The 13,477-nt window shown below is 33.4% G+C and overlaps 1 protein-coding gene across 2 annotated transcripts in view; it reads left to right on the top strand.

Moving 5' to 3' along the window:
- LOC118198338 (uncharacterized) overlaps positions 1 to 13,477 on the top strand; it is a 91,650-nt gene that overhangs the window by 52,420 nt on the left and 25,753 nt on the right. For both annotated transcript variants that reach the window (XM_085808453.1, XM_085808452.1), the window contains exon 2: positions 9,107 to 9,233. In XM_085808453.1, coding sequence (XP_085664579.1) covers positions 9,107 to 9,233 — 127 coding nt within the window. The remainder of the gene's footprint in view (positions 1 to 9,106; positions 9,234 to 13,477) is intronic.

The following is a 13,477-nucleotide window of genomic DNA, read 5'->3' as shown; positions in this document are numbered from 1 at the left end:
TGAATTTTCATACACAGACGATATTGTGGCTTTTCTTCGCCTTTGATTTCGACGAACATGAATGAGCCCACTAGTGACCGTGGGTAAAATCGCTTAACATTGATAGTTCGACCTAGTTTCGGTTCCATCCACACGGGCTGGCTGTATGGACGTTTTACTAGTCCTCCCCATGCATAACACCAATGCGAGCCAGTTTTACTTAGAAAATTCTCCACGAAGGCATCCATACCATTAGGTAGATAGCCTTAGCGTGATTTGCCGTAATCAAATAAACCAAACCAAACTATCGACGTAAAACCAAATAGCAGTCGTCATATTTTCGATATTTAAACCTTACGCTTGTGTTCACTGGTAACGATGTATCCTTTATATTTTCACTCTCACAACGCTTATTGCTGTTTAGTGAAAACTGATTAATTTTTTTTTAAAGCATATGAAAATAAATACTTCACCACGACAATATTCAGTTGATACAATTTTCCCAAATTAATTCTAAACTATAAAAAGTTGAAACCAATATTGATTTATATACGAACTCAAAATTCGAAAAACTAGGAGGGCATAGAATGCGACATCTAGTGGAACTCTTGCATATCTTTTAGGTACTAGGTTCGCATCAGTTCCTTTTTAGATGTTGCGTTCTGCAGGTCTAGCCGAAGTTCAAGACCAGCCTTTTATTTAGCAGTTCAATTTTAATTTACGAACATAAAAAACTGCTTTTATTCAAGTTTGGGTATTTACTAACTTTTTTATACTTTTTGTTGAATTTATAAAACACGTTAAGTAATATTCTAAATAAATGTGCACGTATACTTTCCAAGTTTTGGGAAGGAGGGAAGAGGAATGATTTTCTAGCAGTGGTGAAAAGGGGTTGTACGAAGCAAAAAGGTTTAGAACCACTCATACGTGTGTAAGTTTTTCCCGGAATCATAAACAATAATTGTGGTTATTTGTTCCTCCCCCCCCCGAGTTCGGTCTATCGGTTAGATAGTGAGCAGCGCCTTGTGTGTTTTAATTCAGTTAGTTATTTGCTCCGATTTAGTGTATTATGCTTATAAACTCAAATATGTTGCAGTGTCGTTTAGTTTTCAAGTGCGAATATTTCTTTATTAACGTTATGTGGTCGTGTTATCGTGCGGTTACGCTAATGGGTAACGGAAAAAACATTATTTTCTTTTTTTACAAGATATTTTGAATAGTACAGTATTAAATATGAACACTCTTATAACATAAATCAATACTATATATAAGTGAAATTATGTTGTATGTATACAAATATATGCATTTGGCAGTGCATTAAATGAATACTACATTTGGTGTATAAATAAGTCAAATGTGATGCATTTAAGTGATGACAATTAATGTAGAAAAAATATTTTTACACTACTGAAATATATAGACATAATGCAACATTGTTATTGGTATTTCATGTGTTAGGTTGGCATATTTACTATATTGGAATGAACACTTATATTACGAAAATTAGATAACTGTATGAACAATGTATTACACCAAATGAGTACAAATATTTGTATATGTCAAGAAGTTGATTCAATGGAACAAAGATTTTTATAACAAAAGAGTTAAATAACTATATATATATGTAAAAAAAGATAAATAATAATATATATGTATATATATCAAAAAATCATATACTTATATTACAGGAGCTGAAACAGTAATTTAGCTATTTGGGGAATGACTGTGATGAGAGCTGTTCCAAGTTACTGCGTTTTTGCAGCGCAGTAGGTAGTGATAGCATGTAGTTTGGATAGAGCAACATTGTTATTTTTAATATTATTCCACCACGCTGCGCGAAACATGGGTGCTGGTTTTTTTTTTAGATGGAACATCGCCGTTAAAAGCAGCATTATCTTCTCCTGGAAACGAAGACTGAACGAAAGTAATTCAGTGTTTCAGGCAGAACTCATAGCCTTACACGCAGCAATTATCCACAGTCGTAGGAATGTTGACCATTCCTACGACTGTGGATAATTGTTCATATTTATACGGACTCCGCCCCAAGCCTCCAAGCACTTTCAAGCAATGCACAGCAGAAGCTCTCTGGTTAACAAAATACAGAGAACTCTCCTTAGTATCCCTATACCTTTTAGTCCTGTACTCTGTTAGGTGCCAGCTCACGTAGGAATACTAGGAAATGGAAGTGCAGACGTGTTGGCTAAAGAAGCTGCTAATAGTGCATCCTTACTTGAGCGCCCAACAACACTTCCTACCTCGCTGCTAAAGCATTCCACATGCAAACTTCTTATAAGACAGTCGCAAACCCGCTGGAATGACGCTACAACGGGTCGACTGCAATACTCCTAAGTGTAAGCATGGATCTGCAGAGCTTAATATACTTAGTTTAAAGATGTAAGTGGATAACTTCGAATCGAGTCATTGTAACATTCGAATCGAGTAATTAACCCTTTGGCTTATAACCACGAGTCTGAGTCTGTCTCGTGGTAAAGAATTTGTGTCATAAACAAGTCTGACTCGTGGTGAGGAATTTGTGCATAGAATGCCGCGTATTATTATTAGACCAAGCGATTGGAATTATTCTACACCGAATATTTTTCCTTTGATTGTAACGTCAGTATTTTTTTTTTTTTTTTAGTTGTTTCTGACGAAACTAAATGATCTGCTACTTTAGTTCCCCGTAAAGCTTCGTTACGTTCACACGTTTCAAATATAATTTCGTATAAAAAAATTTTAAAACTCTTATACCCATCATGCCAGACTCATATATCCATCATGCAATTATTTTGGTCAACTGATCAATTACACCCTAGACGTCTTAAAATTACTATTTGTACCTAAACATTGTTTATTATTTCACAATTCCTTTCGTTACACTCAACTATATATGGCGTGAAAAGTATACATTTTGCGCCAGTTCGGGTACACGGCTGAACAGTTGAATGGCACGGCGCGCGACCGACTTTCTTATTTACTATAGCTCGCGCAATTGGCAGATATCGTGTAGGCCAAGGGGTTAAAAATGAGGTATAATTCAATGTTAATTTGAAATAACAAATTCAGTTTTATCGCCCCTTTTCGAAACGCATCTAAGGCTATTCAAATTGAAATCGGTTAAATGCATATTGTTTCGTATAATCAATTCTTAATTTAAAATTCACTTGTAAGAAATTACAAGGATTATATTGTATGCATATTCGACATCGTTATTTCGTTTTAACGGTATGCAAACGATTGTTTGATTGAGTATAACTCCGTAAAGAAGGTTCGCTGTGTATATTACTGGAAACGTCTCTTATTAATGCGTACGTAGTTGCACGCATGGTGGAAAAGTTAAGGAAATATAATTGTTACTCTTCAGAATCATTTATCGTATGCAATTATCTGAAAATTAAATTTATTTGTTTAAAGTTGGGGGATTTATTTTTGAAAACATTTGAAATGTAAAGTTTAGGAATGATGCCTTCTTGGAAAATCTTGTCAGGAAAACTGCCTGAAAGTGACATTACACATGGGTAAACTATGGAAATGGAAACGCCGACGCAGCCCGTTGAGGTTTAAACCCGAGTCGAATGACCAGTGAGCTGTAATCTTACTACTAGGCCACTGGTATTAGAAAGCACGAAAACTGTATGCAGCCATCCTGTTCATTAACTTAAATTTACTTTTGGTCACTTAAGTAGTCTGTTTTATTCGGTTGAGGGAAATTTGGAATGTCAGTCATGTTTTCCGTATGTTCTTAGAATGTTCCGTAATATTTAACTACGAGAGATTCTAAGAACCATATATAGCATATCAGTCTATTTAGAACCAAGAGAAAATTGCTTTTTGAATTATTGTAACAGAATTCTTCCTTCTCGAATGTGATGTTTCTGTGACATGGCTGGACTGTACTTAAGCGTTTTTTAATAACACTTGAAAGAAGACTCATAATAAAATCAAGTGATGTAATTTAATTGAAGGCAGAATTCACAGAACATTTCCTGACGGCTTGATCTTTGCTTTTGACGAAGCTTTGTTCCTTGAAATGTTTTGAACTGCCTCCCCCCCAACCTTTGAAATTTACAGAAATTTCGATATTTTGCGATTTATTGTTAATCATGGGTGCTGTAAAAGTGTGCACACCACTTTAGTTATCCAGACTGCAGATATCCCAAACAATCGAGATCAGCTTATTCTTTATAGTCGTGTAATATTAAGCGTCTTGTTAATTTATTTACTTTTTTTTTTTTTCTTCTGTTGCTTTAGTATAATTTTATTTCAGTTAGAGTTCCTCCCCCCTCCAATGGCAGATTGTGAACAATTACAAATGTAATCCAGTCCATTAATTTATACAAGGCCGGGTGCGGTGGCCTTTTTATTATAGAGGCGCCTAATAGGTGGGCCACTATCGCCTATCCTATGAAGGGACGGACAGTTACAACCATGCCTTCTCCGGGATTCGAACCCAGGCCCTTCGGCATCGCAGTCAGCTACCCTGACCACCATACCGACTGGGTGTCTTTTCAGTTAGAATTAAAAGCTTTATTTTTCTCAATAAAAATTGGTTTCCTGTTTAACATTAGCGCAGTAAAAGTAGGATTATTTGTTTAGATATGACATGCGCAGATAAAAATGAAATTTCTTTGTTATAATTTAATCGAAATAGAAATGAGTTGTCTGTTTGGGGAAGAGGGATCATTGTGCATTTTTTTCAAAAAAAAAAAAAAAAAAAAAAAAAAAAATGTGCTATGTAGTTGCTTTTTACTGGGATACATTTTTTTCATGTTGCTTTGAAATCTTTGTTGAAATAAAATACGATGAATGAAAAACTGCTAATTTTCTCACTATGCATTATAGTAAATACATAAATGGTGCACAAAAAGAGACAATCCCATTATCTGGATTTTTAGAATCTCAAGATTGGCTGTGGTTCTAGTTTATATGCGATTATTTGGAATTTGATAGTACCTCTAATTTCATGACTTTGTATCTGAAAGGTATTTGTTGCGTCGTTACCACTACAAAAGGAAAAAGTAAGAATGCAGTGTAATATCAGTGCAAAAATAGTCTTATGGCTTTGAAGATAATTTCATATAGTGCCTTCATTAGGTCAGAACTTCAGAGATAGGCAACATGTTAAAAATTTGACCGTATTATAACTATGAACAGAAAAAGAACGAAAGGGGGCAGATCCCAAATAAAAATCAAAACCGTAATCTCTTCTGCGGTTTGGTAAAAAAAGGGAAAATAAAAAATACCATCCCTCCCCATTTAAAGAGGTTATTTAATGTTTTTTTTTTTTTTTTTTGTCAATCGATTGCTTGTGATTTACCTCTTAATATTTTCCTGTGTGGAGCTGTGATAGTCGTTAAGGGCAACTGAATGGGTGGGTAGATGACCTTGTATCCTACACCGGATGCCTTGTTCCACGCGTCACTGCCGAACCGTTTTTTCCCACCTCTTGCGTGAGAAGAAACTCCAGGTGGAGTTAGAGCGTCATGTGACACTCAATTCCAGTTTTCCTGTTGAGATATGAAAGCATAATAAGATTTAAATAGACAAATCTTTCTGAAGATTTCACGAAATAATTGCAGTATAATGTAAAATATTCGATAACTTATGAATTTTGTTTCCCGGGAGAAAAGCAGGACATTTTAGGGGGTCTAATATTTTTTATAAGAGTTTATATAATATGCTTTAATGCTTGCGGCACGCTGTTATTAATTATTAATCAAGAATGAAATAAGAACTAAAAGTACTGTAACCTCCTCCAAAAAGCTTTTGCAATTGATACTGAAATTTATTTTTCAGCATAAAAAGTTAGTAATTAGTTAATATCAGTTAGCCTAATTAACCTTTCTAACAGAAATGTCTGTTTGAAAATTTTATAAATACTGAAATTCATCACTTAGAGTTTGCATTCGGGAATTGTGAAAGCAGAAATAATTGAAATTTTTTGACTAATTATTTGAAATAGTTTTTAGTTTCCACTGTGTTTTGTACTATTGTGACAGGTACTTTGAACATCATAACTTTCATTTTTAGGGGTACATTCTCTGTTATTTAACAGAAATAGGTTATTGAACATTTTCTCAGTTATCTGCACATTGGATACTTTATGAATATACAGTGGCTCACATTTTCTTTTGGACACTTGTATTTTTTAAATTCATTTGCATAGATCTTATACTAAATATTGAAACAAAGAGTTCATTTTCCCCCTGACTTAGTACTTTTTCTCTATTTTAAGCCTTGCTTGTTACAAAATAAATATCACCAAAATATTCCTTGCAATAAAGTCATTCACTCAAAACTTATTAGTTTGTAACTAACATAATAATTCAGAACTCGAAACTTTACTTGAGATGTTTTCGCAGATGAAATTTGTTGTACTAATTTTTTATTTTAAATAAAAATACGAGGGCTGTCTGTCTAAAGAAACAGTCTTCTTGGAGAATTTTCTAAAGTGAAGTTGGTTTGTACTTACCTTACATACGTGGAAAGCCATGGAAACACATATGCAGCAAATCAATTGACCAAAATTTGAACTAAGATATAAGGTACTTTCTCCCTCCTTCCAACATTTCATGATGTAATGGTAGCACACTCGGCATGTATTTGAGAGGTCCAAGTTTAAGTCGTGGCAAGGGCATTGCTCATTTTTCATGTCTCCTGCTTCTAAAAAAATCCCAATATCTCTACAGAGTTAATCACTGTAGTATGCGGATTTATATATCGTTAAATTTTGTTTGTAACTGTGAAGTTTTGCTTGCTTTCAGTATTAAATTTGCATATAATATACATAAAGTTTTCAATAGATTTGTTTCAAGATACTATGTCCCATCACAATAGTTTGATGTTTTATAGAAATTCAATGCATTAATATAACTGCTAAGTAATATTAACTGGCTAAACATATAAATAAAATACCAGATGTTGAGTTTTCTGTCACAGTTTAAATGTTAAATAATTTTAAATCATTAAAATTTCATTAACTAGTTTTTGATTTAGTTTGGTTAATTGATTAAGGCAAAATAGGCGAGGCCAATCTGCTTAAAGAAAGGGCCTTCATGGAGAACTAACTCACTAATGAAAGTTAACTCTTAGTTACACTACACATAAGCAAAAAGAAGAAAGTTCTGATGCTATCCACCATTCGTCAGGATTTGAGCTACTAGATTATCAAAATATGTGTTCAATGGGTGAGCACTCATAGACAAATAAAATATTTAATTAACAGTTACTTGCTGAAAACCTTTATTATTATTACCATGCATTACCACCAGCATTTTTGCAGCACCATGTGGGATATATCTTCAGCTTGTACTTCTGCAGGTACTAAAAGCCTTTCTTTTTGGTGCACCCTTCCTTAATCTTGCTCTCATGTTGTGCATAGTGACATAGTAAAAGTACCATTGACACAACTGTATAATGGTCCCTGTTATATTATCAGATGGAATGGTAAATACTTCACCATTCTGATAAATGGAAAAGAATACATATCAGAATTTCTCATTTGAAGCCAGCCTTCTTTACTCAGTATAACATAGCATGAACTCCAGGTATTTCTAGTAAACATGTAAAAATGACTCCAGTGATTCCTAGTTAACAGTTCACCAACAGCACCAGTTATTCCTAGTGATATTTCAACAGCCCCATCCACTAGATCAGCAGAATCATCAAGTATCTTTACATCTGAAAAAACTACTTGTTCTAGTAGAGTAATTAGATTTAAGCCTCACTATGTACGATATGTCAGTAACTACAGTACTTGGGGGAAATACTGTGACAGTTTATCCATGACTGACTTCTTAACTATTATTTACTTTCTGTTTATTTAATTGCATCATGTTATGGGGGTTACTGTGGCAGTTTAACCATAATTGGACTTATTAACTAATATTTACTTTCTGTTTATTTAATTGAATTATTAAATGTTCCTAAAACTATAGCTTTAAAGAAACTGTATGTATGTAACTGTAGCTGTATCTTTATGTCAGTTAGTAGTGTAGTTCCACTTGCATTCTGTGCCTTGTGTAACATCTTAAATGTAAAAGTTGTTATGTTGTAAATAAACTGATTTATTTTACTAAGAAAATTGCTTCTCTTCCAGTATAATGAACATGGGCTATGACCTAGTACATTGTACGGGTGTACCCGATTATAGAACACACATGGGGAGTTTACAGTGAAATATACTGCAGTTAATTCCTGTTTGTCTGATTTTGCATGTTTTGTAATATATTCATATTTGTAATTTGCATTCATATTTGTAATTTGTAATATATTCATATTTTGTAATATACATATGATATTTTTATGCAATTGAGCAATTGAACTGGCTCTTTTTCTTTAATGCATGTGTGTGTTTGGAAAGTATTAAGTAACTTGTTTTAAAGTCTCCATAGTCATGGCTGATTTGATCTACTTGATATATAGGGTAGTGTTTCATTAATTGGTAATGTTAGTTTTCTGTTACCTAATTCATTTTATGTCAATTAATTGCACAAAGAAATTTATGCATCTGTTCGAAAATGTGGACAGAATTTTCATTTTCCCAAATTTCCTTTCTTGCCATTTTACCATATTAGTCTTTAACATTTGAATTAAAATTTCTTAACATTCTGAACTTTGTATGAGAAAAAACAGTGAATTAAATTTCATTAAATTTTTGTAATTGCACATCCTGCTTCTTTGGCAGTGGAATATTGTACGTTAGCTTCCCGTATTTGAAGTTTGCATGTACACATTTTCTTTGCTTCTAGCAGAGTGGCACTATCAAAATGATTTTACTTTTTCTCTTTTAAGATTATATGAATTGTTAGTTAGCTATTTGACTGTAGTTATATAATGCAATAATGGTCGAGTGAATAAAGTCACTGAACAGTAATGGTTAATCTTGGATACTAACTGTGTGAGGTTTGTGTAGTTTTCTCCATGTGCAAAGTAAATAATTACTTTATTTTTGGAATAGGGTAAGTAGTAGATTCTCTCAGAAATTAGTCCATGAAGGCTTGTATCTCAAGACCGATATATGCTTTTATGATATTCAATTAATCAGCCAAATCTGGTTATATATCCCTTTTTTTTAAATAGAAATCAAGACATTGATTATCTATGAATAATTTTTTTTTTTAAATTTCAGGCATCTGGAAACCCGGACATCGATTATAGTAGTTTTCCTGCAACGTCTCAGTCATGTTCTATGCATTCAGCTCAGCGAGATGATATTCCTGCTCTGCAAAATGCAGCACTTGCGTCCTATGATCATGGTATGTTCATTATTTCAGTTTTAAATAGTTTCATTTGTAAGTAGTAGTTTGCATTAAAAGCATCTGTAGTGTAATCTTTCAGTTTTGCCAATCACATTATATTAGTTACTAGAGCATTAATCGTCAGCATAGCCTTTCAAATTATTAATTCAGAAATTACTACAAATTACAAATACAAGGATTTGTTGCTGTTTCTCGCTTAAAACATTGACTGCTTATCACGCGCTTGCGCGCGGCGTGGCGCTATCGCCGAAAAGCCAATCACGCGCCAGCGCGTGATGTGGGGTGATGTCTCAGTAGCCAGTCACGCACTGGCGCGGGAAAATCCACTTCTGATTATTCATTCTCTAGTTTATTTGGCATTGCTTTCAGGGTATTTCTGCTGGTATTGGCATGTAGTTTATGTAGAAACTATCTGTAAATAATCGTGGTTTCGAATTTAATATTTAATTTTTGATTGAAAAAATAATCTTGTGATATGAGTTATACAGATGATAATTGTGCAGGGTTTTCGCGCCCCCAAAAAAGAAAAGTTCAAAATAATAAGAATTTAACGGATGATGAAATTGCAAATTTGTTGGCTGAGCTATCGGACGAGTACCCGAGTGATTATAGTTACGACGGCTACGACAGTGACAGTGACGAAGAATTCATTCCTCCCAATGATGCCCATGATATTTCGGATTCTGAAGATGAAGATGATGAACAAATCGTTCAAGGTGCAACATTTCCGCGCGATAATTCCGCTATAATGGAAAATTTAACTTGGGAAAACGATTCAACATCCATGAAGCAGTTTTCTTTCATAAAATCCGAGTGTTTGCTCCAAACTGTTTCAGGTAACAATCCTACGGATTACTTTCGGCATTTTTTCACCGACGGTATCTTGGAGGAAGTAGTTGCTGAAACTAATGATTATGCTCATAAAGTACTTTTTCACCGTGAAAAAAAGAAACATTCACTAATCAATGCCTGGAAAGACACTACAAAAGAGGAACTTTTGACATTTGTGGGATTGATCTTACATATGGGAACTATACGAATCAACCACATACAAGATTATTGGAAAACCGATTCACTGTTTGGTTTACATGTTTTTTCTGAAAACATGAGCAGGAATCGGTTTTTATCATTACTGAGGGCATTGCACTTCGCAAAAATTCCAGAGCAGAATACAGAAATTCCAAAGGATCGATTATATAAAATAAGAAGTATGGTAAATTTGTTCAACGCACGAGTATCTGAAATATATTACCCAGGACGAGAGATTAGTTTAGATGAGTCGATGGTATTATGGCGTGGACGACTTATATTTAGACAGTGTATACCAAATAAACGTCACAAATATGGTATCAAGATGTACATGATCACAACCCCTGATGGTATGGTTCTCAAATTTATGGTATATACAGGTATGTTGGATGATTCTGGTGGAAAAGGACATGCACAGAAAGTCGTAATGAATTTACTTGAGGGAATGTTGGATGTAGGGCATAGCGTATTTAGGGACAATTATTATAACAGCTATGAACTGGCAAAATGTCTTTCTGATAGAAAAACTCATTGTACTGGGACAATTAGAAACAACAGGAAGACATTTCCGAAAGAGGTAAAAGAAAAAAAAAAACTGAAGAAAGGGCAAACTGTAGCAAAATATACTAATGGTGTGATGATTGCTAAGTGGAAGGATAAGAGAGACATCACTTATATTTCCAATGAATATAAAAATGATATGGTGGAAAAAACAAACAAAAGAGGTGAAGTTAAAACAAAACCACTACCTGTAATTGAGTATAATAAATTTATGGCAGGTATTGATAAGCAAGACCAGATGCTTGCTTATTATCCTTGTGAAAGAAAAACGATTAGGTGGCCCACGAAAATTTTTGTGCATATTTTGCAAATAATGATGTCCAATTCCCACTTTATCTACAACAAGTATTCCAATAGAAATATGTCACTTTATGACAATCGTCTATCCATGATAAGATGCTTATTGAAACAGCCATCTGTTCATCGTGCTTCTGTGTGTCATCCATCTGAATCGGAGCATGTACTAAAAACGCGGGAAGAGAAAAAAGGTGGAAAAACACTGCGAAAGCAGTGTAAAAGCTATTATTCGGAAGGAAAACGAAAAGATACCATGTATGTGTGCAAAGTTTGCGAAGGATCTCCCAGATACTGCCTAGATTGTTCTAAGATTACACACAAATAACACTCTAAAATGTAAGTTTATTAATAATACCATTATAATTATCATGTAATAAATTCATTTGTAATATATATGTTTGTAATAGAGATTTATATAAAAATAATGCATACTGTCACTTATTTTACTTATTTTGATTCACTTTTTGCAAATCACGCGCCAGCGCGTAATGTGGCATTTGGGAAAAAAATTGTTGTGCAGTGCCAATCACGCGCTGGCACGTAGTTAAGAAATTCCATATGGAAATGCTTAAATAATACTTGGATATAAAATAATCATATTTCATTAATAATTTTAAATCATATTTCCAATAATTAGTATGTTGGCTTCTGGGTACAATCTACTTCGATGTCAAGGCAATAACTATCAACCCCATCTCTAGAGACTGGCAGTCAATGTGTTAAGGTCTCAGATTTCAGTTTCAGTATTTTTAATTATTTCACTGTATTGTGTATCTTTATAAGAAATGAAGTGTATTAAGATATAAGTATATATGCATCTTAATAATGTATTCAATTTTTAGTAATATTATTTTTATTCATAGTATTTTACAGCTATATTTCAGTAAAAAAAAGGATGCCTCTCTGATCAACATAGTGGGTAGTGATTCTGACTGCTGTATCATTTGTTGGTCTTATGTTCGAATCCCTGATAAAGCATGGCTGTTTGTTAAATGTATAGTGTCTGTGTGGCATGGGGGCACTCAAAATGTAGGGCAAACGGGGGAGTCTTTTTGTGTTGTTCCATGCTAAGGAAAGAGAAGTAGGAGACCTTCAAATTTGTTGTCCAGGGATTCTCCTTCAAAACTGGGACCGCTGGGCAAAGTCTTACTATCTGTTGCTCAAGGCCCATGCCAACAATGGATGCAGTCTTTAATAGATAAGCCAAAAAAAAAAAAAAAAAAAAAAAAAAAGCTTTTCAAGCACTATATACTTTGCATCTTGTTTTTGAATTGTCATTTGCTTTTGGAAATGGTGAATGTACATTCTGCACAAAAGGGGAGGGGGAATTCTGTATCTCCTGTACTACTGGGCCGATTGATGAAATTTAACTTTCTTTTTTTTCATGTGTTGAAAGCATGATTTAATATATCTATTAGATTTATAATTGCATTTTTCTAACATAGATTATTTTGACATACAGTCTGACTTTTTCTAGAATCACATACCGAGTTTTTTTTCCACATTTCGATTCTAAAACTCAAATTTTGCCTAACTATTAAATTAAAAAAAATTTGGTGAGAAACTTGGAGAAATTAAAAAATTTATCTAAATCCACTTTTTTTAAGTTTGTGCCAAGAATAATTCATTCGATAAAATTCTTAATTTATAACTTACTTACCTTTTCCTTTCATTGTGCACAAGTGGACAAAAAGGTGCATCATTCATTCTTTGAAATAATTTTCTTTACAGTATAATTTTTAATCATATTTGTTATTTTTACATCCGTAAACCACGTTTGGCATTATTATTGCTTGAAACAAAGATACCAAATTTTAAAATGCACCAATATGTAAATTCACATATATATTACAAAATTAGGAATAAAAAAACTTTAATTTTTTGCATGTGTGCTTAGAAATACATCTACTTTAAAATGATTTTAAAAGTTTTAGAAGTTGTAATTCAAAACAATTAAAAGAATTACCAAAATTACTAAAAAATACAAATTAAAAAAATAAATCAGAAAATATCTGCAATTTTTATTTGGATTGAACCTAAATTTCAACCTGTGAAAGAAGGAATCAAGTATAAAAACTACTTGTGCAATTTTAAAGAAACTTGGTACTTTTTGATAATTTGAGTCACAGAATCAAAATATTATTATAAAGATTGCTGAAGATGTGAGCTCAGCATTTTGGGGAAGCTATCGCACAGCATATATCAGTTTAAACGATGATGAGTTGCTGCATCAGTGTGAAATATTGAAGAATAAATCTGTTACACAGCATCTGGATGCTTTTACCCAATGTCGAATCATTGGAAAGACTGAAGAAGGTCGAAGTGTGACAAGTGTGGCTGTGGAGTTTAGGATT

The sequence above is a fragment of the Stegodyphus dumicola genome, chromosome X1 (assembly GCF_044657685.1).
Source record: "Stegodyphus dumicola isolate Sdum_Otavi_A_Nest chromosome X1, ASM4465768v1".
Taxonomy (NCBI): Eukaryota; Metazoa; Arthropoda; class Arachnida; order Araneae; family Eresidae; genus Stegodyphus; species Stegodyphus dumicola.
The sequence above is the reverse complement of the archived record's forward strand: the minus strand, read 5'-3'. Positions and strand labels throughout refer to the sequence as shown.